At 24.7% G+C, this 27,793-nt stretch overlaps 2 protein-coding genes across 2 annotated transcripts in view; one reads left to right on the top strand and one right to left on the bottom strand.

Moving 5' to 3' along the window:
- Window positions 1–2,464: 2,464 nt before the first annotated feature.
- LOC122512835 (GRIP and coiled-coil domain-containing protein 2) lies at window positions 2,465–6,731 on the bottom strand. The gene is made up of 11 exons (XM_043628917.1): window positions 6,361–6,731; window positions 5,968–6,039; window positions 5,743–5,895; window positions 5,157–5,573; window positions 4,628–5,002; window positions 4,235–4,479; window positions 3,938–4,151; window positions 3,630–3,827; window positions 3,117–3,458; window positions 2,795–2,903; window positions 2,465–2,649 (listed from the first exon to the last, which is right to left on the bottom strand). Exons 1-11 carry the CDS (start codon window positions 6,388–6,390, stop codon window positions 2,621–2,623), a joined length of 2,184 nt encoding a protein of 727 aa, XP_043484852.1. The 5' UTR covers window positions 6,391–6,731; the 3' UTR covers window positions 2,465–2,620.
- Window positions 6,732–18,723: 11,992 nt separating this feature from the next.
- The window catches only part of LOC122512814 (sodium- and chloride-dependent GABA transporter 1), a 32,196-nt gene continuing 23,126 nt past the window's right edge, over window positions 18,724–27,793 (top strand). Inside the window, exon 1 of the mRNA XM_043628891.1 lies at window positions 18,724–19,148. The gene's annotated coding sequence lies outside the window, so the exon portion shown is untranslated. The remainder of the gene's footprint in view (window positions 19,149–27,793) is intronic.

Genomic DNA, 27,793 nt, shown 5'->3' with positions numbered 1-27,793 from the left:
TTTAAATAGCCAATCGATATATCGATTCGCTCAGGGTTGGGTAGTTAGTTGTCCACCTAGCGGAGAAAGTGCGAAGCGTTTCTTTTTGGCGCTCAGTTGTGAGTTTCCTGTCGCTGGCAGACGGTTATTATTTATTATTGTCAAAAAAAGTAACGAAAAGTAATTGTTTATTTCGTTTAATTGTTTATTTAACATTGAATGAGCAGAATTTACGTGTTGTGAATTGTAAATAAGTGAATAGTGTCGGGAGTGTGTTGCAATTATTAGTTTGCATAAATATCGACAATCTCGCAGAAATATTCTCAAAATGTGTCTATTCGGGAGAATTTTCACATTTGTTCGTGTTAAAAGTGTGGATTTTCATTGGGAAGGAATAAATTCAAGTTATCAAAAATTGTGTGGTGTATTAATTAAATATTGTTTTGTTTGTGATCAACTTCGTGTCCCTAGTTCAAATAGTTGCTGGTATTTAACCTGGAAGAAAAGAAAGAAGAAAGGAGGCGATTTTCCGATTTTTAGCAACCACGAAGATGTTGACATTATTTCGACTTGAAAATCAGCGATCGGTGAGTCTTTTATTTCAATTTAAACTTTAAATTAAGTGTTTTGACTATTTATGAAAGAATTGATTAGAATCCCATTGATTTGCCATAAATGAAAAATGTTTCTCTCCAGAAATATTTTGACGAACTATTTTCTTTTTTCACTATTGAAATATTTTAGTAGTGCATCGAAAGTTTTTTTTCTGATTGTAAGACAATATGATAATTCAAAAAATGACTCACAAGTTAGAAAGAAGGAAAATATTTATTCATTTACAATTATTCGAAATATCTTAATTACTTTTCAATTCGCATCTCTTTATTCCGATCTATCCATATCTTTCAATGTACTCATAAATATAAACGGAGGACCGAGTAGAAAAAATGTCATAATTCCCAGGGATACGTACATTTTCTGCAAAAACAATGAAAATAAAAATAATTCTCAAAATTACTAGTAATTTTAAGCAGCTGCTTTAAAATAATCCTTTTTTCAAAATAATATATCTATAATAAAATATCTTACTTTTACGATAAAACAAAATTTTTAAATTAATTTACCTGCTTGGTCACACGATTAAAAGGCTTTGTAGAAATTGGACTTTCCTTTGCCAAATAAGAACGCTTCTGAACGTGAAAACAATTTGTAATTAAATTTCGCTCAAATATTTTCCAATACTTCGCATTAAAAGTTCCCAGAGTTTTATTCATTTTATACAATGTTTTATCAATACTTTTTTGCCAATGAACTTTGGTTCGCTTTTTGTAAAACAAATTTCAATAGTAACCAAAAAAAAAAACGTACAATTTTTTTCTCGATGCACATTCACTTTTTTTGCTTCTGTAATCATTTGTTTTTTTTCATTATTTAAATTCAAATTACACTGGGTTACAAAAAAATGGTCATGTCGTGTTTATTTAAAATTTACTGTGTTTATTGAAAGTTTAGGTGTCACAGAATAAGAATATACCAGAAAAACTTTTTTTCATTCGGTCATTCCCTTAAAAAACGAGTTTAAAGTCTCAAAAAACCGTATTTTTAGCACTTTTTGAGGCAGCGTAACAAGAAAACGCAACATGATAAAAATCTCTACAAAAGCTTAAATAAAAGCTTAAACCTTCAACTTTAAGGCTCAGAACTGAAAAGTACTTAAATAAGCACTGAAAACCTGCAGTCACTATCTGAAATTATCAAAAAAGCTGGGTTAGGTAGCACTTGGTAAAAATCAATTTCCCTAACCGGATTCGGTTGCAAATTGTTATTTTAGGTTTTTGAGGTTTCTAATGACGAATTGGAACTTAGATTTGAAAAATTTCAAAGTGGCGGACTCAATTTTTTAAAATTATTAACGCAAATTTTGAAAAATTGAGTGAATTCATTATTTTCAGTCCGCCATTTTGAAATTTTTAAATCTAAGTTCCAATTCGTCATTAGAAACCTCAAAAAACTTCAAATAACAAGTTGCAACCGAATCCGCTTAAGGAAATCGATTTTTACCAATTGCTTCCTGTTCTAGCTTTTTTTGACAATTTCAGGTAGCGACTGCTTAATTAAGGAGGTTTTCATTGATTATTTAAGTACTTTTCAGTTCTGAGCCTCAAAGTTGAAGGTTTAAGCTTTTATTTAAGCTCTTGTAGAGATTTTTATCATGTTGCGTTTTCTTGTTACGCTGCCTCAATTAGTGCTAAAAATACGGTTTTTGACACTTTAAACTCGTTTTTTTAAGGGAATGACCGAATGAAAAAATGTTTTACTGGTATATTCTTATTCAGTGACACCTAAACTTTCAATAAACACAGGAAACTTTGAATAAACACGATATGACCATTTTTTTGTAACCCAGTGTTATCTATATTAATAATCTAAATAAAAAGAATAGGACCAATTAGGACGGGAGAAAATGATGATTAAACTATGATTCTTTCTTTTTTATTAAAAAAAAATTTATTAGCAATAGAATTATTATTAAATGAACTTGTTTAACAAAAATAATCGATATATTAAATCTCACAATACTTTTTTTGCTTCCTAGTGAAGGAAGATTTTTTTTACTGTACACGCCGCTTTTTTTCTTTTATTATAAAAGTCCGGGAATCCAACTCTTACCTGAAAAAAATAGAATTTAATCGATTTTAAATTTAATTACTATTTAAAATAGTAATTGGAAAAGTGAATGGCAGCAATTTTTATTATTAGTTTTTTTTGTCTGTTGGGATATTTTGAAAATAGGTATTTCTAAAAATATATTTACCACCCGCGACGGAATAAAGTTTTTGAGTTTCCTCTGGACTCAATTTTAGAATTGTATTAAGTACAGGAATTAGATGATTTTTCTCGTCTCCATTTTTTAATGTAACAAACTGAAAGAAATCGACAATTTTTTCAATTTTTTTTCAAACAAATTCAAATTTAATTTCGAAAAAGCTTTAAGATATAAATAAAGATAGTAATAATATTATTATTTTTCATTTATTGTAAAGTAATTGTTGAATAATTAAATAAAAAAAATTGTTATTCATTTAAACACCAGAAAACTTTTAAAAAAAGTAATGTTCTCTCGTTTCGAATATTACCTTGAAAACGACATTTTTAAGATATTCAAAATTATTTGCGTGTTGTTCTCTCTCAACACTTCGTTGTTGCCTGCGAATATCCTCTTTCAAAATTTCATTTAATTGCGTTAATTTTGCAATATCTCGTTCAGCGTCTGCTAAAAGAACCGTTAAATGTTTAACTCTTCGTTCGCAGACTTCAAATTCTTGTCTGCTCACTTTTTGAGGTAAAACAGGTTGAATTTCAGGTGGATTGTAATCGTCCGATGAATTGAGTAATTCATCGAGAGGTATTAATGAATGTTTGCGATATCTTTCTCCATTTGTCAGAGCAATTGGACAAGAGTCAATACTTTCTGATCCCTGTAAAAAATAATTTTCATTTGTATTTTTTTCTATTATTTAATTAATAATTATTTAATATTCAATTAATTTAATTTAATTAATATTTAATAATAATTATTTCCGTGAGGCTTTCTAAATTTATTTATTATTAGAAATTATTAATTTAATAGGATTTATATTTTTTCCTACCTCACATTCTTCTCGTTCAATTAGCGGAATTTCTTGCAATCGCGATTGTTGATTAGAATCTGTATTAGAATCAAAATTCCTCTCTTGGAAAATAACTCTCGGAGTGTCGGAAAATTCGGTTAATTTCAGTTTTTCCAATTCGAATTTTAAATCGTGATTTTGTTGTTCAAAATGTTCCCTCGTTGCTCTTAGCTCGGTCTAATTAGAAAATTAAAATTATTTTCTTTTTTTATTAATAAAACTAATTTTTATTTTTTGTTACTTTTTCTTTGCTCAGCAACTAATTTTTATTTTCGCAAATAAAATACCTTGTGATTTTTTTGTAAACTCTCCAATTCCTTTTTATGGTCGGCAATTATTTTTTGAATTTTCATTTCTTGCGATCTGTATTGTTCAGTGAGGGAAGAAATTTCTTGACGTGAATTTAATTGCCGTCTATTCGATTCCGTGAGGCTTTCTAAAGAACGATTTTTCTCTTCCTTAAGTATCATTAACTCCTTGGATAGCATTTCTAATTTTTGCCTATAAAGAAATATTCGATTAATATAAATTTATTTATAAATTTTTGAAAATTTTTTGAAAATTTAGAAAATAGATTTTCTTACTCATAGATTTTGAGTTTTTCCTGAAGATGTTTATTTTGCTGTTGTGATTGTAATAATTCTTCTTCCATTTCAACAATACTTTTTCCGCCAATTCCAATTTCTTTATTTTGATTTTGTTTCGTTCTCAGCACACTTTGCGCTCTTCTCTTATAACCACTGAATTCTTCTTGTAAATTTTCCGTCTCCTTTTTAGAGTTCGTTAAAGCTGAATTTAAATGCAATATTTCGGTCGACATATCTCTCAACTGTAAATGAAAAAAAATTGATTTTAAATTAAGAAAAAGCGAAATATATTAAAATAAATATCGAAATATTAGAATAAATATCGAAATATTAAAATAAATAGCGAAATATTAATTTTAAAGTAAATAAATTTCCGTATTTGCATTTTACCTGATTTTCTAGAATGTCCTTTTTTGTTTTAAATTCATTTGTCAGTATATCTCTATTAGTTTCTAGGGATTGGATTTTTTTCAATAAGTTTGATTTCTCATTTTGTGAGTCTTTTAATTGCGATAAAAAGTCTTGAATCTCTCGTTGCATTCCTTCGGTTTCAAGCCTCATTTCGTTCACTTCTGCTTTTATATTTTCATTTCTCTCCTCTAGATTCGTGACTTGATTTGTTTTTTTCAAACAACTACTTCGCATCTCATTCATTTGTTTATTTAACAATGATATTGTTTCTAAATGTTCATCTATTGTCTTCTCTAGAGATTTTCGATTTGCCTCCTCGTCCTTTAGTTTTAACTTCATTTCTTCAATGCTTTTCTGAAAATTAAAGATAAATTTGACAAACGTTTCTTTTTTGTGATTAAATAAAATTTATTTTGTTTTATAAAGAAATTTTCCAACAAAAGAAATTAACGTAATTGACAATAGAAATTTTTAGAATCTTTAGAGAAAGAAAATAAATAATACAAACCTCGTAATTTTCAACTTCCAATGACAAAACGCTGCTATTTGTATGATTTTGTTTAATAGCTTCCAATTGCGAACGAGTTGTCTTATGTCCTTGAATTTCAGACTCGAAATTAATTTTCAAAGCATCGTATTCCTTGACTTTTTGCTCTCTTATCACATTTTCGGCACTCAATTCCTCGCTCAATGATTTAATTTGCTCTTGTAAATGCTTAATTGTATTTTCTAATTTGCTTCTATCTTTAAACAATTGTTCAGATTTGGTTGATAATTGAGAAGTCGAATCTTTCTCATTGTAGAGAGATTCTTTAAGAGAGGCATTCTCATCAACGAGAGTTTCGATATTTTTCATTAATTTCTTATTCTCCGATTTTTGTTGTTCAAATTTATCTTGTAATTTGTCATACTCAAGTTGAATAGTCTAAAAATTAATTTTATCATTTAATCTCCAGTTTTCGTAAAATATTTCTTTGCTTATTAATATTTTAATTAATTCTAATTATTTAGTTTCTATTATTTCTAATTATTTAGTTAATTAGACAGTTGAGAATAGCTAAGGTTAATTAATTAACTGAAAAGTTAACGATTACCTGTATTTTCTTTGCATTATTTGATATTTGAATTATTTTTTGTTGCATTTCATCTTTTTCATTGTGAAGAGCTGTCTTTTCTGATTCTAATTGCTTTATCTGATCGGACAAATCTGAAACCTTTTTCTTTAATTTTACAGCAAGACCTCGAAGCTGAAATTTTTAAAAATTCGAAATTAAAATTAATTGTTAAATATTTGAAATTAAAGATAATTTATAACTCACTTTATTATAACGTTCCTCGATAGTTTCCTTATTAATTGTCGATTCACTCACATTTGTAATTGATTCAGTCATCTGTAAATAGATTTTCGGTAAACTAATTAATCAATCACACGATTTGCATTTAATTTATTTATATTTAACGATGTTTTTTTAAATCTGTTTCTAAAATTAAAAATAGTAAAAATCATACGAACTATGTTCTAATAAAGCGAAGTTCAGCTTTTTTAGGTTATGATTGAAACTACCTTCAAAAACTATTTTTATTACAATAATAATCTTTTGTCAATGTTATAAAAATAGCAAAGAAACATTAAGTAATACAATAATGTTAATTAAAGTTTATTTTTCAAAAATCACAAAATAATAAACAAGAGAAAACATTTGAAAAATTACCTCATTCTTTTCAGACTTATCGTTGTCCATTTTTCTTCTATTTTTCGCTAGAGATTAGAATTTTAATACAAATGTTGAAAAATAATCACTCTGATAATGTTTGATAACTGAATAAAATGGAGTTTTTAATAGGAAATCAGCTGATAAGTAAATATCACATAAAAGTACTGGATATGTCATTACAATAAATGCGCAGTGCGTGTAATGATGAAATTATTCTCTACTTTTTAATATTTTTTATTGTCATTATTTTTTCGTTGTCTTAATTTTTAAACTTCATTAAAAGTTCACTTAATTTTAATGACACTCAAGTTTTACTAGCTAAATATTAATGAAAAGTATTATCATAAACGTCAAAATTTGACAGTTCTCACTGTCAGCAGCTAACTTCACAACTATTTACCATTCGATTTATCGATCTGCGTGGCGCGAAAATTTAAAAATAAAAACACAGTTACAAAAAATTAATATGTAAAAAAATAAATTAAACGATTGGTAGAAATTTTTTGATAGTAAAATATTATTAAATGTTTACGAATATATTTATTGAGGGCAGAAAATATTTAGTAAATAATCAGGTCTAATTACACAGAGGGAATAATTATTTCAAAAATTTGTTTCTTGTAAAAAATAAATATTAAAACAAATATAAAAATAAATATAAATAAATACAAATAAATATAAAAATAAATATAAATAAATATAAAAATGAATATAAATAAATATGAAAATAAATATAAACAAATGTAAAAATAAATATAAATAAAAGTATAAATAAATATAAATGAATAAATAAATATTAAACAAATTATAAATAAATAATGGAAAAGTATAGTTAAAAAAAAATTAAGGTGGAAAATATAACAAAATTGTTGCTCTGATTATTTTTGAACGGTAAAAATTAGAAAATATTGAAATTAAATTTTAGAAGAATTATAAATTGAATTTTTTAATCGGTATTTTTTCCGATTTTATCCTAATTTTCCTTATGAATAAAATATATAACAAGACGATGAAACTCGTGTTCCCGCGCCACTTTCGCACATCCTCTCGTTCCCTACACGTGCAATGTTTTACACTAAGTGCACATCGACTAGAATTTTATTACTCGCAGGCGACAATATTTCATTATTAAACAAAATACCTTATGCACTATTAAAAAATCCTATTTTTCTAATTAGAATTTTATTTCTTTTTTAAATTATTTTCTAAATATATTTACACATTTTTACATTACCCACACTTTTTATTAATTTAAAATTAAAACTGCTTAATGTATTTTTTAAAAATTATAATTAATAATTATAATTACATTTATAAACCAATATTTTTTTTTTATTGCTGTCTGTTTATTTTTAAATTCTCATTTTTGCGCTGAAAAAAAAATTTATTTGATTCAAATAGCCAATTACTTGTTTATTATAAAATAAATATTTATACTTGAATCAAATAATTTTCATTTGAATCGAATAAATTTTATTCAAACCATTAATTTCTGTATTTGAAGCAAATGGCATTTAATTGACTTAAATAATAATTTTCTTTGATACAAATAAATATTTACTTGAATCAAATAATTTTCATTTAATTCAAATAAATTATATTCAAACCAATAATTTCAGTATTTGAAGCAAATATCATTTAATTGACTTAAATAATAATTATATTTGATACAAATAAATATTTATTTGATTAGACAAGTAATCGGTTATTTGAATCAAATTAATTATTTTCAGTGTGTGTTATTTAAAATATGTAATCGAAAAAACACTGAAAAAGAATTAATTTATTAAAATAATTCGTTTATATTTAATAGTCATTATTAAACATTTTTTTATTTAATTATGCTCCCTTAATTTATTATTCTTATTTAATTATACTTGATAATAAATAGTATAATAAATAAATAAGAAATAATTAAATTATTATAAAAAATTTGAATAAAAAAAGAAAATAAAAAATGTTAATAAAATTCAATAATTAAAAGTTTAATTCCAATTATTAAGAATTACGATTATTTTAAATACTTGAAAGAATTTGTTCATAAAATTCAATTACTTTAAAAATGTTCAATTAAAATTATTAAAGAAACTCCATAATTAAAAAAAAATCCAAAGAAATTCTTCAAAACAATTTAATTAGGATTTTCAAAAAATTTATTAAAAATTCTTTGCAAGAATTTTATTATTTTCATAAGTAATGAAATTCGTCCAAGGAAAACAATAAATAATTACCTATAATTAATTAGTAAATTAGTAAATAATTAATTTTTATTTAATTTTGAATCTGAAATTATTCCAAAATTTTCTAATAAAAAATATTTAAATATAATAATTTTTATTTATTTTAAGCAGTAAACGGAACAATATTTATTAAAAGGAAAAAAGAAGAATAATAATAAAAATAATAATAGTAAAAATTTTAATAATAAAATAGTTTAAAATTTAAATATTATTTTATTTCTTTATTATTTATGAAGAAAAAATAGCAAGAAATAATTCAATAATTTAATTTTGTTTACCAACAAAAAATTACTTTAATAATTAAAAATTACCTGCTTGAACCAAACATTTTTTTTTTGTTAAAATAAAACATATTTTTTGTTATAATATTCACTTAATTTGATTTAAAAAATTGGAAAATTATTCACTTAAAGTATTCTATTGTTTTTGGTTAAATTTTCCTAACTGTGTTATTATTGTTGAGCGCGAGAATTTGATAGAATAAAGAAATTTTAAGAAAGATTCTTTGTATCTCTATATATAGGTATAAAATAAAAAGGGGAGAAAAAGGGATGGTTGTTAAAAGACGATTAATTTTCTTGTCAGTAACAGTAGCCTGTGTTACTGTTCTAGAAAAAAAGCACTGCAAGTATTGATTGTCAAATACAGATGCGTCTGTACCACTTTCGTTGAAGAAATTATATATCATCTCTACTATTGCATTATTCGAATGCTCAACGGAAACTGTGTTTTTTTTTCTTTTTATTATCTCTATGTTCATGTGTAAAATCAATTTTTATTACTATCACAATTTTATTTTTAAAAATATGCTCTTTTTACAAATTTTTATTTCTCACAGCTAAAGAAAATCTTTATTTAATTTTTCTATGAACATTTTTTTATAAATTTTTTTATTTATTCATATTTAATTAATAAAATTTAATTACAGTATAAAGAATCCAAACAATATTGCTAATATTTATTTAAATAGATTTGAAAAAACTAAATAATTTTTTTTCTAATTTGTAAGCACAATATTTAAAAATATTTTTGCAACAATTTTAAACAAGTTTTAAAAAGTAGAAAAAAATCGAGTATTTCTTGATAACAAAAATGTTTTGTCTGCTAAGTGACAGTAAAGTGAGACTATTATAACGTCCAGGACAAATGCTTTCTCGTTAAAACTTTAACTATAACGCATTTACCAATAGTGATAGACATATTGTATAGTCACCTTAATTAATAATTCAAATCTGAAACAATTAATTGTACAATGATTAATTATTGTTATTGTTTGGACATTTCATTTCATTTTCTTTATTATTTCTTTCTAAAATTTTTTTTTTCTTTGTCTCTAAAGAATAATAATCAATTATTGTCAAAATAAATTTATTTATTAATATAAATAATATTAATTTTTTTAATTTATTATTTATTATAGTCAAAGTTAATATTAATCTTTATACCTAATCAAAGTTAATAATAATCTTTATACTAATAATTATTAATTATTAATTTGTACTCCCAGTAACTAATTAGTAATAAATAAATTCCAATTTTTTTTATTATGGTAATAATTTCTTTAATTAGTTTATTAATTAAATTCGCGGTAATATTCAAAAATAATATTTATGATCAAAGTGAAGAGCAATGTTAATAAAATTTTTGTTTAGTAGTATCAAAATTACTTTAATTACTTTATCAAAATTACACGTAGTGGCTGATGACCTAGTTACCGTATTTTTTTTTTTTTTTATTATTTTGTCGGATATTCTAAATAAATTATTCTCGTAAATTTTTTTCCTCATTCGTCTCGTAGCGCCTTCAACTCGAAGGCTTTCTCACATATTTCCGATGAACGAAATGGCCATATAAACTAGGTGAGAAGCTGTATATCCGGAGGGTTCACGTGACACCGATCCTCGCATCCGTTATAGAATAGTTCGTCGCAGACGCACGCGGGAACCGAGATCAACTCCCTTGACAAATCTAAAAAGTCTGAGATGATTCCAAATTCGGTTTGAAAATTATTTTTATAAATACATATGTCATCTCTTTAATTCCCGCACACTAATATTTATTCAAACCAAACATCCCTTTCCCTCTCTACTGTGATTTATTCCTTCCGGTTCTATTAGGCATTTCATAACAAATCTTTCAAAATATTTTTCTCAGCGGAAATTTTTTTTGTTTTGATATACATTTCTTTTGTATACATACATAAATCTGAATCGGTGAAAATTGAGCAACTATTATGAATATTAGTGACTTTAGTTTTTACAGGGTTGCTACAAAAATGTAATTTTGTTTTTCCCCTGATTTTCAGACAGAAATTTTGACTTTTTCCCTGACCCTAAAGAATATTCTGATTAGCTCTATAAAAAAAGATTAGATACTGAGAAAAATGATGTAAATTTATTTAAGAATTTCTATTTCATTAAAAATTATTCAAGAACATATTTAAATATATATTTAATTATTATATTTTATCGTAGGAATTAAAATTTTTCAAAAAATTCAAATTCAATCACTCAGAGTCTTTGATTCGAAGTGATTGATTTCTTCATGTTTTAATAATTAAAGATAACCCATAGTGATAAAATTATTATTTTATAATAATGCTTCTAATATTAAATTATTATCTAAAATTTTAACCGTAATTCACTTTTAAATTAATTTTTATTAGAAAATTATACGAGAATTTAATTATTTATATATACAAAAGTAAATATTTTATTGAATAATTAAATGATTCTTAAATTTTAATTTTTAGTAAGAATTTTATTAAAACAAATGTTGAAAATAATTATAAATATTATTTGATTCAATTAAATATTTAATTGATAATAGTAAATTAATCAGTTATTTGCATGGTTAACACAGATTATATATTATATATTATATTAACAATTACTATTTATATTAATAATGTTAATAATAATGTTATTTGAAATAATTAACTTTATTATTAATTTGGATTATAAATATTTCTGTTAAATGTTAAAACATTTATTGAACCATTGTGTTTATTAAAAATATAGTTTTTAAAATATGGAAATAAACAAAGGAAAAGTATTTACACAGAATGATAACAAAGAATTATATTTATTTTTGAAAGGGGAATTTTCATTGAACATATATATATATATATATATATATATACTTGAGAATTGACAGAAGAAAGAAAATAAAAAAAAGTTTAGGGGGAAAATAACATTTTACCGTATTAAATGAGTGAAGAATCGTCCGAACCCGAAATGCAGTAGTGAAAGAGCGTAATAGTCAGACGTCATTTATCACACACGTTCAACCCCATTTTTCGAGAAAGAGAGAAAGAGAGAGAGAAAACAATTAGTCTTGTTATAGTAGTAGGGGAAAGAGGCAAAGTCATGAGAGCACTAAAAGGCGTTACAAAAGAAAAATATGTGTCCGTTTCTGGAAATTAAACACCATTTATATATATGCTATACAATAGAAAGAAAAATAGATGGAAATTACAAAAATTCCAATATTTTAGTTTTTTTTATTTGTGATATACATTATTGATAATGTATTTCATTAGAAATTATTGTCATTGTTATAAGATATTATTGCAATAGTTAAACAAGGTTGCCACAGGTCAGGAAAATTTCAAGAAAGTTGGCAATGAAAAAATAATTCTTTAAAATTATTCAATTAGTTTTAATAAATATTCGAAATTCAATTATTTCCAATTATTATAATTATCAGTTCATAAACAATTAATAAACATTTTTGACAATATTTTGACTCTGATCAATAAAAATATCTCCATCTTCTATATTATATTTCCAATTATCTAGTATTTTCATAAAATTTTGCAAAAGAATTCAATTATTAACAAAAAATTGATAAAATTCATCCAAAATTAAATTATTTTCATAAATAATAAAACTCATCGAAGAATTTCAATGATTTTAAAAAAATAACAAAATTTTTCACTGAAATTCGATTCTTTTTAAACATTTTAATAAAATTTTTCGCAAGAATTCAATTACTTTCTTAAGTAACAACATTCTTCTTAGGAATTCAATTATTTTCGAAAATTTTAATAACATTCTTTTCAACTATTCAATTATTTTCATAAATAATAAATTTCATTGCTGGATTTCAATTATTTTTAATACAATTTTACAGGAATTGCTCAAAAAATGTAATTATTTATAAAAAATTTAATTTCAATTCCTCGAAAAAATCAATTATTTAAAAAAATATTTTTTTTAAATTCTTTGGAAGAATTTCATTATTTACAAAAATATCAGAATTTTTCACAAGAATTCAAATTTTTTAATAAAAATGTTCGAAAGAATTCAATTATTTTAAATACAATTTTAATTAAATTTTTTTGAAATAATTCAATTATTCTTTTAGATTTTAATAAAATTCTTCACAAGAATTCAATTATTTACATAAATAATTCTTTGCAAAAATTCAATTATGTCGATAAATAAGAAAATTATTTTTGAAAATTTAATTATTTTGAGGCATTTTAATAAAATTCTTTGCAAAATTCAATTATTTTGATAAATAACAATGTTCATTACAAGAATTCAATTATTTTTAAATTATTTTAAAAAATTGTAATAAAATCGTTCTGAAGAATTCAATTATTTTCATGAATAATAAAAGTTTCTCAGGAATTCAATTTAAATTAGAATTTGTATAAAATTAGTCGAAAGAAATTAATTATTTAAAATTTTTTATAAAATTCTTCGCAAGAATTAAATTATTTTCTATAAATATTTTAATTCTTTCATGAATTATAAAATTCATTGCAGGAATGTTTGCATGTTTTACATCCAAAATGTAAAAAACATTTTTTTTCTTGAAAATTTCAATTCTGTTTTAAGATAATTAAATTTTTATAAATAATTTGTAATTGAAATTTTTTTTTGAAATTTTGAAAAATTTTATTGAAAATAATAGAGTTCTATAAAGAATTTTATCCAAATTTTTGAAAATCTTCGAGGTTTTAAAGAATTTTAATTAAAATTTTGATAATAATTCAGTTTTTTCATTTATTTCTTAACAATTGAATTTATTTTCAAACAAAAATTATACAATATCTAAATTAATAAAATTTTGTAAGAGTGCGATTATTAAAAGTTTTATAATTATGAAAATAATTGATATCTTGGTAAGAATTTTATGAAAATTCTATTAAAAAATTTTAATTTTATTTTTATAGGATAATTAAATTTTTGAAAATAATTAATTAAAAATTTTTAAATAATTGAAATTTCACAAAATTTTATTGAAAATAATTTAATTTTTGTAAAGTTTTGGTAAAAGTTTGTTTAAATTTATGCGGATATTCGAGTTGTTAAGGAATTTTAATTGAAAAATTTGAAAATGTTTCAGTTTTCATTTTTAAGTTGAATATTGAAAATTCTCAACTTTCAAAAATTGAAAACTATTGTTTGTTTTTAAAAAATTTTATTAAAATATCAAAATATTCAAGTTTTTTAAAGAATTTATATAATTGAAAATTTCGATAATATGTAATTGAATTTTGAATTTTGATTTTTACAATAATGAAGTTGTTCACAAATAAATTTTTAAGTATTTTTTTCTTCATCTAATCATTTTTAGAGTGAATCATAATTTTTTAAGTTTCTAAAACCAATTTTTTTCAAAAATTATTTATTAATATTTTCTAGATTTTAATCAAACAAAAAATCACTGTTCTTTATATCAAAAGCTTTAGCTTAAAAGCTCTAAGAATTCCTGGGTTAGCAGTAAACATCGAGATAACTTATTTTTGTATCTTGAAAATCTTGAAAAGCTCATAAATTCTTTTTAATGCAACTAAACCTTATCTGGAGATTTGAATTAAAATTTTTGATTCTAAAAATTATCTTCTATTTCTATAATTGAACAGTCTTTGAAGTTTTTTTATTGGTTTCGTGGAAAAAGTGAAAATCAAAGAAAAAACAATTCAATTTTTGTGACTACATTCATCGAGTAATTCTTAATTTCAGTTCATTTGAAAAGAAAAGAATTATTTGAAGAAGAGAAAATGGATAATAGATAAAATTAATAAATTAAAAATTTTCCTCTCCTGGCCAACTTTCACATTATGAAAATTTTCATTATCAAAACTCAAAGGCAGAAAAGTTATTTCACTGGTTCTGGAGATTTAATTCCAGCGAATAAACTATGGTTGGAACTTTTGAAAGTTTTGAGCGTGATGGTTTAAAGCTCTGAAACTCGTGCACAATATGCTCTCTCTCGCAGATCTTTATTCACAAGTGTCGTCAAAGAACTGATTAAAACCGAGATTATTATCCGGGGGCCTCCAGAATCTAAATGGCTATCTTCTGATGAATTTTTTTTTTATTCAAATTCACTTCTTTTTTTTCATTTTTATATTGAATTTATCCTGGATGTAGTTTTTTTTAAGATAGATTTTCTCATTTCTTATCGCAGTAATCATAGTAAAATGAAAAAAAGAAGATCCATCGAAAAGTATTGTAGGAGAAAATTTCTATTCAGAAGAATATATATATGGGTGGTAGTTGAAAAAAAGTATCAGAATATTCTTGGAATTTCAATTTCAGAATATAAAGAATAAGGCAAGAGAAAATGTCTTCGCCCTTGCATCCTATCTTTTCTTTTATATGCTCTTTTTTCTCTGTTGTGCATCTGTAGAATAGAAAAAGTCAGAAGATGGATCGATTTTACTTCCAAAGACCCGGACGTGCCCGAAGGACAAATTTTGTCTTCGTCTTTGGATCAAGTAATAGAAATAAAAAGAAAATGAAGGGAGGAGCAAAAAATTTTTTATCAAGACTCGAACCTTGGGAAATTTATAGTGTTAGATATATTCGGCTTGAGCTTTTCCATCAAGTAGTAAACTTAAAGGAAAAAACAGTTACAATACAGTTTTTATTAAAAATAATGTTGATCTAAATTTTTACAAAAAATTTACCAAAAGAATAAAATTTTTTTTGAACAAAATGCATAATTCAAAGTTTTACGTTTGTATTAAAAACGAAACGTATAATGAAAAGAAGATAAAGTATAACAAAACTGACATACTGACTTTTATTCCAAACATTCTGACTTTCATTATCCCAATTCGTCTCAAACGAAACAATGCCCTTTTTCTCTGCTATCAATTGTCATGTGCACAAAGTCATTGTTTTTACCTTTAAAACATAAATATATCTTGGGCAAACATTTTTTTTCTACAGAAACTCTCCAATTTTCTCCAACTCTCCAACTTTTGTTCATGAATTTAAAAAATTAAAGATTCTGGTTTATAAAACCAGAATCTTTAATTTTGAAAATTCATAAACCTGCAGGTTCTGTTGGTTTTCACATGTATTTAAAATGATTGTTTGGTGCCAAGTGTGCAAAGTTTCATTATAAGAATGGTCGATTAAAAACCAATTATTCCCGGCATTCGATCCAATGAACTTTTAATCAAACGGTTCTTTGCGAAAAATTCCAAATTCTATCCAATAGAATCTTTGACAATTTGATCTAATAAATTCTGCATGAAATGAATGACGATTTACTAATTCGGTTCAATGGGTTTTTGATTGATTTGTCAATTCAGGTGATGATCAAACGCAACCAGGTGGTTCTTTGATTGATTAGAAATTTTATCGAATGACAACTTGTTTTTTCGTGTTCTGGTAATATTTGGAGAATTTTATGAACGACGTAGGAAATTGTGGTTTTAGTAAACGGAATTATTAATTTTGATCTTGAGGCTAAATTAGAAGTGTAGGATTTACTAAAGGGTGGACTTATGCTTGTGAATAGTGGGTCAAAAGTAACATCACGGAGAGAATTCTGTTGCGATTTGCATATGAACAGGTGTCATGAATATAACATTAGATATTAGGACGACTTGGTACGGAATAGAATTTTCATTCAGCAAATCTGACTTGGAGGTGAATTATAATTTTGTAGACTTCGCCTAAAGTTTATGGTGTATGAAACATATAACATGAAACTCATTTGACTGACTTGATATTTGATGAGAATTCAAGACAGAATTAACAAACATTTTCAGGAAACAAAACAAATTTTACAAGAATGTTGTCAATGTTGATACAAGTTTAGATTCTGTAGCGTTACAAGAAACAAAATTATCTAACGAAAGCAGCAACTGAAAAGTCCTGCAACAATGAAATCAAATTGACAACATATTTGGCATGAAAATGAATAATCATTCGAGAAGCTTGACATGTATCTGAAAGGAAAAAGCACGAAACTATAAAACTCATTTTAATATTATTACTTTAATGAGATTTTTCTGTGCTCTTGATGTAACAACGGATTTGTAATTTAAGGTCGATGAAGTGTCTATTCTCTTGAATGAAAATTCTATTACATATCAAGCAGTCGAAATGACAATTCTCTTGAGTGACAAGTCAGTTAACTGCGGTGATTCCGTTAAATGACAATTCCGTTACATGCTGCTCTGTTAAATGACAGTTCTGTTTCTTATCAGTTCGAGAATATTAAAGCTCCTCTTATTTCCACATTTCACACGGATCGTGCAATTTGTACTGAGTATTATGAAGTATTCCATACTTATTGTTCTCTTTAACAAAATTAACAAATCGATTGGCTCTATAAACATTTTGTAACTATTATTCCTTTCTTCTATTTTTAATAATCCTCAATTTCTTGCTTTTCAGAATGGCAGAATTGTAATTTGGAAATGTGGAGATGGACTCAACAACATGAAAAACCAACTTCGAATTTACATCTTATTGGCTATAATTCACTATTTCTTGCTGTTCATAAGAATTAAGATGGTTCCACGACATGAAAAACCAAATTCGAATTTACCTCTTGTTGGCTATAATTCACTATTTCTTGCTGTTCATAATAATTAAAATGACTCCAGGACATAAAAAACCAAATTCGAATTTACCTCTTTTTGGTTAGAATTTACCTCTTGTTGGCTATAATTCACTATTTCTTGCTGTTCATAAAAATTATTACTGATAACATTAACTACCACCAAGAATAAGTTGTTTACATTCTTTTCATCTATATTTTAACCAATTAGAACCAGCTTTGGGTACAACATGTTTTCTAATCCTAATACTACTTCCTTTTTTGATTGAGACTATTAACTGCATGAGAAGGTTACATCACTACAATTCAATACAATTTGTGGTCTTCTTTTAAGAGCCTTAGAAATCTGTGTAAACCTTCATTAATTTTGTTTTAATACCTACAATTGCTTTTCATTCGAAACTTGTTCTAATTATTGTTCTACTTGATTCTTCTGATTCACTGTTGTAATTGAGGGCTCGGATCGAAGAACCGACGCTTCGCAATGTTCTGTGCGTTTACAAGCGTCGGTTCCTCGATCCGAGCCCTCAATTACAGTTGTAATAAATCATTAATTAATGATTTCTTAGTTTTAATTAACTGACATTTGACACCTTCGATATCTTTAGTTGCAAAGCTCATGATACTTGTTGACGCTGCTAAACAATAGAATTATTTACTTCATTGTTAAGGAACAAACTTCAAGTACTAGGCCTTTTGTTGTTTTTTTAAAAACAGAAAAATCCTTCTTTCTGAAATCCTTCAGAAAGAAGGATCTTTCTGTTCTTAAAAAAACAACAAAGGGCTTTCCTTCTAAACCAATTTTCGTTCATCTCCTCTCGAAACAAAGCACCTCAGAGAGTGTGTCACATATCGTAGATTAGAAAAAGGCAAACCTAAGTAGTAGTAGTGGTAGTAGGCAAACGGGGCCCCGTGTAGGGATTCGTAAAAGCGATGTCAACTTGATGATGATATACTGTTGCATTCTTCGCCCCCCTTCCCATCCTTGGCATGCTGATGATCTGCACCAGATGCGTGATATCGGCCACGCTGTATTCTATAGGGCACCAGATATTTCTCTACAATATACAGTCTCTCTCTTTGTATATATATAGTCACACAAGGGGGTGAAATCTACTTTGTGAGGTGTGCGGGTTTTGATATTATATGGAGGCCAGTGGTGAATCGAAAAAGAGAGGGTGAATGTAAAAGAGGCGAGGTCCGAAGTGGGGGAGGAGAGTGAGTGAGAGAGAGAGGAAAAAAGTTCCCCATTTTTTTCTTCATCTCATCTCTCTATATATCCAACACCGATCTCCAACTAACACAACACACCAGGGTCCACATCAGGGCGGCACGACGATTTCAGTTCTTCGCGGGCTTCACGACGGCTCGCACACGCGTTTTATCCCCCCAAAAACGATCGATTCCAGGAAACGCGCACGTTTCCCAGCATCCTTTTCCACTCCAAAAAGTCGTTCTCATCAACCCTCCTCCTAATAGTGATTGCAGTGCGTTTTGTGTCGTCGAACCCGTTACGCGAACGTTTATTCCTCCTGAATAGATACATCACTTTTTTATTATTATTTAACAAAAAAAAAAAAAAATTTAGAAAGAGGGAAAAGTATCTTCATTTTTTTGAATTCTCCTTTTTTTAGTGTTTGTGCGCAAGGATTTTTATTCACAACAACAAAAATTACAGTTTGATACCAGTATATATATACAACGACGGCAGGAAAATTATCCAAGGTTCGTAAACAAAATTCTTCGCGCGCTTTTACTTTTTTGGGGGAGAAAAATTCATCCCTTCTGTTTCGACCCTTTGTCTAAAAGTATGTTTTTATTATAGAATTTTTGTATTCTAAAATTAAAACTTTGGTTTTGGTTCTTGGTCTATTGTCCTTAAATTTTGATTTTGAACAGTAAACATTTTAGTTCCCTGAGAAAAATACTAGTTTTATTTTTTCAATTTAGTTTTTGAATTGTAGAATCATAAGCATAAGGCATAACTAGAAATAGGAATTATTTATCAATTTGATCTTGATAAAATATATAGGATACTTTTATAGAGTAATTGGGAGTAGTTTGAAGGTATTACATATATACATGACCTACTGCAATATCCATGTAATGTAGATCGAATTGAGACAATTGATAATTTGTAATTAAAGGGCGATAAAAGTAAAAATAGAAAATAAAAAAGTGTCTGTACATATGTATATAAAGAGAAGGCAGTATAAGCCCATATAGAGTTGAGCAAAACGAATACATCCTCGGCTAATTAGAATATAGCTGTTTTTTATGAGCGTGGAAGAGGAAGAGGGAGCCGATGGTTTTGTGGTTTAGAAGAGGGTGAAAGGGGGGGTTTAGAAGAGACAAGTATGATCGTGATATATTTTATTACAACGGACCCCCTGCCGGACATGCATATTTAACGCTTCTTCATGTCCGATATATAAATTCACTGCAAATACCCTCTTTTTTTTCTCTCATTCCAAATATGAAAATTTTCATATTTTTTTCCACGAATTCATCTCTTTGGTTTTTTCGTTTTTTTTAAAAATCTTTTTTGCTCTTTGTTTTTAAATCTAGGAGAGAAATTTCCATTTTTTTTGCGGCTCTAATGGACTTTGCGGACAGAGTTTGAACGTCTGTTGATTTTTCAACATTGTTGTCGTTTCGGGATTTAAATTTGCATTTTTCCTATTTTCCGAACGATTTTCCAAATATTCGTGAAATTTTCGACCATTTCACAAAGAGATTGAATCAATATTTGTGGGGGGATTTTTTTTATCTTTTGTTGAAATAGATTTGGGAACTAAAAGTGACTGATTTGATTTTTCTTTGATTAACTAAAAGTTTTTCTTATTAACTAAAAGATTTTTTTATTAACTAACGGTTTCTTTTATTAACTAAAATTTTTTTATTTCTGAAAAACTATTGATTTTAAAAATGACAATTTTTGTTGTCAAATTTGAAAAAAACTACCTTTTAGAAATTTAAATTTTTTGGAATCATTTTGTTATAAATTATTTACAAATTATTATAAATTTTCATAAATTATTGTAAATTATTTATAAATTGTTATATATTATTTATAAATTGTTATACATTATTTATAAATTGTTATGAATTGTTTATAAATTATTTATAAATTGTTTTAAATTGTTATTAATTTTTATTTAAGAAAAATAAAAATATAATTATAGAAGTAAAAATATTAAAATTTATACCGAAAAAAGCTTTCGTTCATTATATGAACATTAAAAAACTTGTGGATTGTGATTTAGAAGAAAGAAAGAGAGAAGGGGAGAGAGAATAAAATCTCACTTATTGTTCGTGAATTTTCTCACTCGGGGGATAAAATTTGAAGATTCTTTTATCCTGGATTTTCTTTTCAAATAATAAAATTTCATATTTATTATTTTCCGAACAAAATGTTCAAGTTTCTTATAGATTTTCCTGTCACTCTAGACAAAATTTTCAATTATTGACTTTCGGATGTACGTATTGTTTATTTAGAAAAAAATATTTTTGTAATTTTATTTTTGTAAATAAATAAGGAAAATAATTATAATAATTATTAATTAATATGCAATTAATATTTAACCTTGTTTTCTTTAAAAAAAATTCAAAAAATAGTTCAAAAAAAAATTCTTGACTAAAAATTCTTCTGTAAACATTCTCGACAAACAAAATATTCTAACATTCCTCTTCTTCTTCTTTTTTCTGTTTTTTAATTAAGAATAAAATTCCATTATTATTTTTTCATTCACGAGGAATTAATTAACTTTTTAAATTGTTCTTTTTTTGGTTTTATTTTCGTTCCTTTGGGCCATATAGCTTTTGTTTGGCCGAGATCTGCCGATGAAAGCTGGAAATTCTCTGCGGGATATGCGATAACCGATAATCAGCCGAGCGTATTGAAAGAAATGTTTCCTTGGCCTCTCGACTCACTTTTTTTCTTTTTTCTTTTTTTTGCTTGTTTTTTTAGTTAAGATTGAGATTCTTTTTGAATAAAGCCAACATTTAGTACTTTTTCTCCATATATATATTTTTTTTGTCCTCCAAAAAGCCTTTTAGGCAAGATTAATTTTTCACGTTGTATCCGTAGTATTACATTTAGAGCTTTATTTACTTCTTTAATGTACTCTTGTCTGAGCTTATAAATTTGATGCACTTTTGTCATTCTTTTCTTTTCTTTTCTTTTCTGTTTTTTGACATTTTAAATCAATTTAATAATAGATCAATTTAATAATAATTAAATTTAAAATTTAAACAATAAAATAACAATAAAGTTTCAATTTTATTTGTTTATTTCAATTTTACTTGAATTTGAAAAAAAAATTAATTAATTTTAATTAATTAAAACTAAAATTGAAACTTCATTGTTATTTTATTATTAAAATTCAAAAAAAAAATTTTTTTTAATTTTTAATGTCCGAAAATTCAAAACATGAAGGGGATAAAAATTAGTTAACAATATTTTTCATAATTATTATTAATATTTGTTTTTACTTTATTATCTAAACGAGTAAATTAAGAAAAACGATATTCGTTCCTTTTTTGACAAAATATCCAAATGAGTTCCTTTAAAATTCTTGATCATCAACTTCCTTCAAGGGACAATTTATCTATTGAGAAGAGCAATCTTCACTCTTTCTCTAAACTCTCTCGATAAAATTAAAAATAATCCAACAGTCAATCTTAATTAATTTCTCTCGACCTTTCGGAGAATTTCCGGTTCATCTTATTTTTATTTATAAATAAAAATAAAATGATAACCGGAAATTCTCCGAAAGGTCGAGAGCACTTAAAAATTAATATTATTTTTCTTAATTTTCTCCTTTTTTGTGTACAAAATATTTTTGTTATTCTTTAGTATTAAAGAAAGATTTTAAAAAAAAGTAGGGAAAGAAATGACGAGCATAACTGGAGCAAAAAAAAACTTTTTTTTTTTAATTTTCAATGTTTAATTTTTAATATCACAATTTCTCTCTAGTGAGAAACGTCGCAACAATGTCACGTGCCTATATGCTTGCAATGTAAAAAAGTGAGAAAAAAAACGGACGGAATGCCTTCGTTGACATCGAGTTGGCTGTGTTCCAAAAAGCACATATGTTCACCGGAGAATCAACAGTGCGAAAAGAGGCCGACAAGAGTATGATTACACCCCTTTCACACGGGGGTTAATTCGCGAAAAGAGACGATGTTTTCATTAAATTGAAAAAATGCGAAAATCAATTTTCAATATATTATATTTATTTGACAGTTTTCGACTCATCGTTAATATTTATATACGCAAAACGCTCGGGTAAATTTTATAATAATTTTTCATTTGTTTATTTTAATGTCTTAAAAAAAAAATTTACATAATCGAAATTTTTTTCTATGGAAATTAATTTTGCTATTTTACAGTAAAAAAAATGTAAACAAATTAATACAAAAAAAGCTCGGGTAAATTTTATAAATTTTTTTTTGTCACTAAAAGCTACTATTTCTGTTTTTTTTTTAGAATTTCCACTACGTTAAATTCGCTAATACTAGAAATCAAAAAACTATTCTCAAAAATTATAATCAAATTCTTTAAAACGATTCAATTATTTTCAAAAAATATTCGAAATTCAATTTTATTCGATGTCTCATAAAATTACGCAAAAGAATTCAATTATTTAAAAAATAATTGATAAAATTTATTCAAAATTCAAATATTTTCATAAATAATAAAATTTCCACAGGAATTCAATTAATTTAGAAATATTATTTTTAAAAAAATATTGAAAAAATCAATTATTTAACAAAATTTTTATACCAATCTTCACAATAATTCAATTACTTTCACTAATAATAATACTTTTCATGAAAATTCATGTTTTAAAAAATTTTTTGATAAAATTCTAAACAAGAATTCAATTATTTTCATAAATAATCAAATTCTGCAAAATAATTCAATTATTCTTAATACTATTTTAAATTAATTAATCAAAAAATTCAATTATTTTCAAAAATAAAGTTTTTCTAAGAATTTATTAATTTATTATTTAAAATAAAATTTTCATAATATTTATTATCTTTCGAAAAAATCAATTATTTACAAAAATAATAGAATTTTTCACAGGAATTCAATTATTTTCAATTATTTTTAAAAAATAAAAAATTTTTAAATTTTGTTCCAAAGAAATCAATTATTTTAAATAAAATTTTAATTAATTTTTTTCATATAATTCAATGATTGTTTTAGATTTTAATAAAATTCTTCCCAAGAATTCAATTATTTATATAAAAATAATTCTTCGAAAGAACCCTATTATGTCGATAAATAACAAAATTATTCTTTATAAATTCAATTATTTTGAGGCATTTTAATGAAATTCTTTGCAAAATTCAATTATCTTTATAAATAACAATATTCATCACAAGAATTCAATTATTTTTACAAAACCAAATTTTTTTACAGAAATTCAATTCTTTTTAAACATTTTAATAAATTTTTTCGCAATAATTAAATTATTTTTGAAAATTTTAATAAACTTCTTTGCAACTATTCAATTATTTTCATAAATAATATAAAATTCATCACAGGATTTCAATTATTTTTAATACAATTTTACAGGAATTATACTCAAAAAATGTAATTATTTATAAAAAATTTAATTTCAATTCCTCGAAAAAATCAATTATTAGAAAAATGTTATTTTTTAAATTCTTTGGAAGAATTCAATTATTTACAAAAATATTAAAATTTTTGACAGAAATTCAATTATTTTAAAATATTTTAATAAAATTATTCGAAAGTAATCAATTATTTTAAATACAATTTTAATTAAATTATTTGAAATAATTCAATTCTTCCTTTAGATTTTAATAAAATTCTTCCCAAGAATTCAATTATTTATTATATAAATAATTCTTCGAAAGAATTCAATTATTAAAGATAAATAACAAAATTATTCCCGAAAATTCAATTATTTTGAGGCATTTTAATAAAATTCTTTACAAAATTCAATTTTTTTCATAAATAATAATATTCATCACAAGAATTCAATTATTTTTGAAAGTAATAAATTTCTCCTTGGAAATTCAATTATTTGAAAAAATTCTAATAAAATCTTTCGCAATAATTCAATTATTTTCAGAAATAATAAAATACCACACAGACATTTAATTATTTTCAAAAATTTTAATAGAATTCTTTGTAAAATTTAATTATTTTTAAAAACTTTTCGCAATTCAATGATTTTCAATATCTACTATTTTCATAAAATTTCCAAACAGAATTCAATTATTTAAAAATGTTTTTGTTAAAATCTTCGTTAGAATTCAATTCTTTTTATGAATAATAAAAATTTCTCCGGAATTCAATTATTTAAATTAATTTGCATAAAATTAGTCGAAAGAAATCATTTATTTAAAAATATTTATAAAATTCTTTTCTAGAATTAAATTATTTTTATAAATATTGTAATTCTTTCATGAATAATAAAATTCGTTGCTGGAATTCAATTTTATAGCAGGATAAGAAAGAAGTAAATATTTTTGAAAAAAATTATAGGAAAAAGTCAGGAAAATAAAAAATATGGAATGGAAATAAATAATTTCAATTTAAATGATAAATACGTTTCACTCTCAATTCTTAAACTTCAGTTCTCATTTTTCTATACACAGAAAGAAAAAAAATATTCGATTTTAGGAAAGTGTTTAATTTAATAATTAAAATTTAACTTTTTTGCTAATATTTTTGTAGAAAAGAAAGCCAAAGTCAGTCACTAATTCGAATTAGTAAACATTTTTACTAATTCAAATTTAGACCGTAAATATACTGAAATTATTGGTTGAAATATACAGTTTATTTGATTTAAATAAATATTTATTCGATACAAGTAAATATTTCTTTGATTCAAGTAAATATTTATTTGATTTGTCAAATGAATCAGTTATTTGAATCGAATATAATTTTTTTTCCATTTTAAAATTTTTGTCGAAAATAATTACAATAATTATTTTATGACTATAATTTGCAAATGTTACAAAAACTATGAAATTTTCTTAAATAAAATACCACAAGAATATGCATATGAGCAATGATTTTATTAGTTTTCATTGTAAAATCTAAAGAGACAAATTTCGCTTTATACACAGGCGCGCATTAAATATGCACGTGTGCGTTTATATATACATAAGCTTACGAGAATGAAATCCATTGAGTCGTAAGTAGTAAAAGGCGGGACGGAAAAGACTGAGTAATTTTCTCGTTGAAGATCGTTGAGTGACCGGACTCGGACTTTTTAATCGATAGATTCAGCGCTTAATTATCAACAAGATTTCTTCTTTTCAAATGCAGTTATTTTATTTCTTTATTTTTAAATTCTCAAAATTCTCATATTAATTTAAAATTATTATAATATTTTATTTATAGTTATATAATTATAAAATAACTTAATTTTAATCGCGTGCTTTATTATTAAAATTTAATAATTTTTTTTTTTTTTTTGCCATTTGAGGTGCGAAAATTGATTTTTGTGCTTCCTCTCTTTTTTCGCTCATATAAAAGAGATAGCAAAAATAACTTTCCAGACAGTAGTCGACATTTTCATAAGTGATTTAAATTGTGAGACAATACATGTGACCCCGTTTATATGATATTATTTTATCATATTATTTTATTTCTTTTTTTCAAAACAAATGCAAATTTTCTTTTTTATATTTTTATTTTTGTTTTATGTGGAAAAAAGTTTTCTCTCGCAATGAAAATTTTCTTTTAGGAGAAAAAGTTTTTATAACTTCATATTTTTCAAAAAATAAAAGATTATTTAATAAATTTTTAAATGCTCTCGCGAAGAGCATTTAAAAATTTATTAAATAATCTTTTATTTTCGACCGTTGAATAAAATTTTTGACGTTATATTTGTTTTCCAAACAGAAAATTTTTTTTTATTATTTTAATAACTTTTTCCTTTTTTATTACTTTTTAATTTTTTTTTTTTTTATTCTTCTGTTTCATTAATTTTTATTATCAAAAATTTTTTGGTAAATAATTATTTTCCACACAACGAATAGAATTATTATTTTTGTTGATTATTATTATTATTATCATTTTTGTTACATTATTTTGCTTTACATTTTAGTTGGAAATTTTTTGAAAATATTTTGTATCGTCAAAATGTTTCATTCATTTGAAAGTTGAAAATTTTTTCGCTCTGGATTAGTTCTATCCGATGACCATGAACTCTGACGAGAAATTTTCAAGTTATGATGAGGAGTATCCGGGATTTTGGGTCAATTTTCAAAAATACCCCCTTCAACAGAAACGGAAGTTGCTTGGGGGCAATTTCAGCTTCGGCGAAAAACTGCGGAAACCGATTACCCAATTGTTCCAGTTTCACGGATAAAAGACAATGCTTTCCACTTTGCGATATGTGTCGAATTCGAAAATCGAGTGAAATTGATTCGTTCACACAATATAGGTACCTATATAGGTACCTATATCTATATTCGTGTTAGTATTTCCCCCATGGGGAAACATTCCATTAATTTCAATAAGCTACGATAATTAGATTTCTTGCACTCCATAATAAAAAATAATAAATAATAATAATAATAATAATAATAATTCATTAATAAATTTAGTTATTATTAATTTTATTGATTTAAAAATCATTAATAAATTCGGGAAAACATTAATAAATTTAGTTATTATTAATTATTATTAATTTAACAATCATTAATAAATTCGAAAAAACATTAATAAATTTAGTTATTATTAATTATTATTAATTTAATAGTCATTAATAAATTCTGGAAAACAATATGCAAAACTATTCGTGAGTACTTTTAAACAATTGCATTTTCCACTCTTCGCCCCATTACCGCACGGTTATATATATTATCTCGGTGCGATCAGATTATAATAATATATTGATTATTGGAGTTCAATAATATATGTATAGATATACTGGATTATTAAATACATTTTACTGTTAATGCCATATCGAACGTGTGCGATGGTATAAAATAAACTGTGGTATTTGAATTCATTTCCTATTAATCATTTATCGTTTCTTCCCTTCTCATCTCGAGAATTAATATCGAAGTGTCAGAAAAAATGTTTCTTTCATTAATATTTTTTTTTTTTTTGGGAAAAATATAAGGAGCTCTTTTAAAAAGTTCTTATCTTTCTCTTTATAGTGTGTGAGTTCATTGTCAATATTATGTCAACATCAGACGATTGATGAGAAAAGTTGATCTTGAAATTACTTATGATCCTGATGGGTGTTTAAGATGCAAGAAATATATTATGTTCGCACGATTTTCTCACAAAGTTTCGCGCATGGGCAATAAAAAAAAAATTAGGCATTGGGAAAAATAATTTTTTTTTCTAAATTTCTAATATTTAT

The sequence above is a fragment of the Leptopilina heterotoma genome, unplaced genomic scaffold (genome assembly GCF_015476425.1).
Source record: "Leptopilina heterotoma isolate Lh14 unplaced genomic scaffold, ASM1547642v1 Lhet_128, whole genome shotgun sequence".
NCBI classification, from domain to species: domain Eukaryota; kingdom Metazoa; phylum Arthropoda; class Insecta; order Hymenoptera; family Figitidae; genus Leptopilina; species Leptopilina heterotoma.
The sequence above is the reverse complement of the archived record's forward strand: the minus strand, read 5'-3'. Positions and strand labels throughout refer to the sequence as shown.

Excerpts from the sequence above, each read along its gene's own strand:
- LOC122512835 (XM_043628917.1), bottom strand. The coding sequence starts at position 6,390 with ATGGACAACGATAAGTCTGAAAAGAATGAG. Across the intron at positions 5,003-5,156 it reads TGGAAGTTGAAAATTACGAG|AAAAGCATTGAAGAAATGAA; the intron begins GTTTGTATTATT and ends TTTAATTTTCAG. Across the intron at positions 4,480-4,627 it reads AGGACATTCTAGAAAATCAG|TTGAGAGATATGTCGACCGA; the intron begins GTAAAATGCAAA and ends TTTCATTTACAG.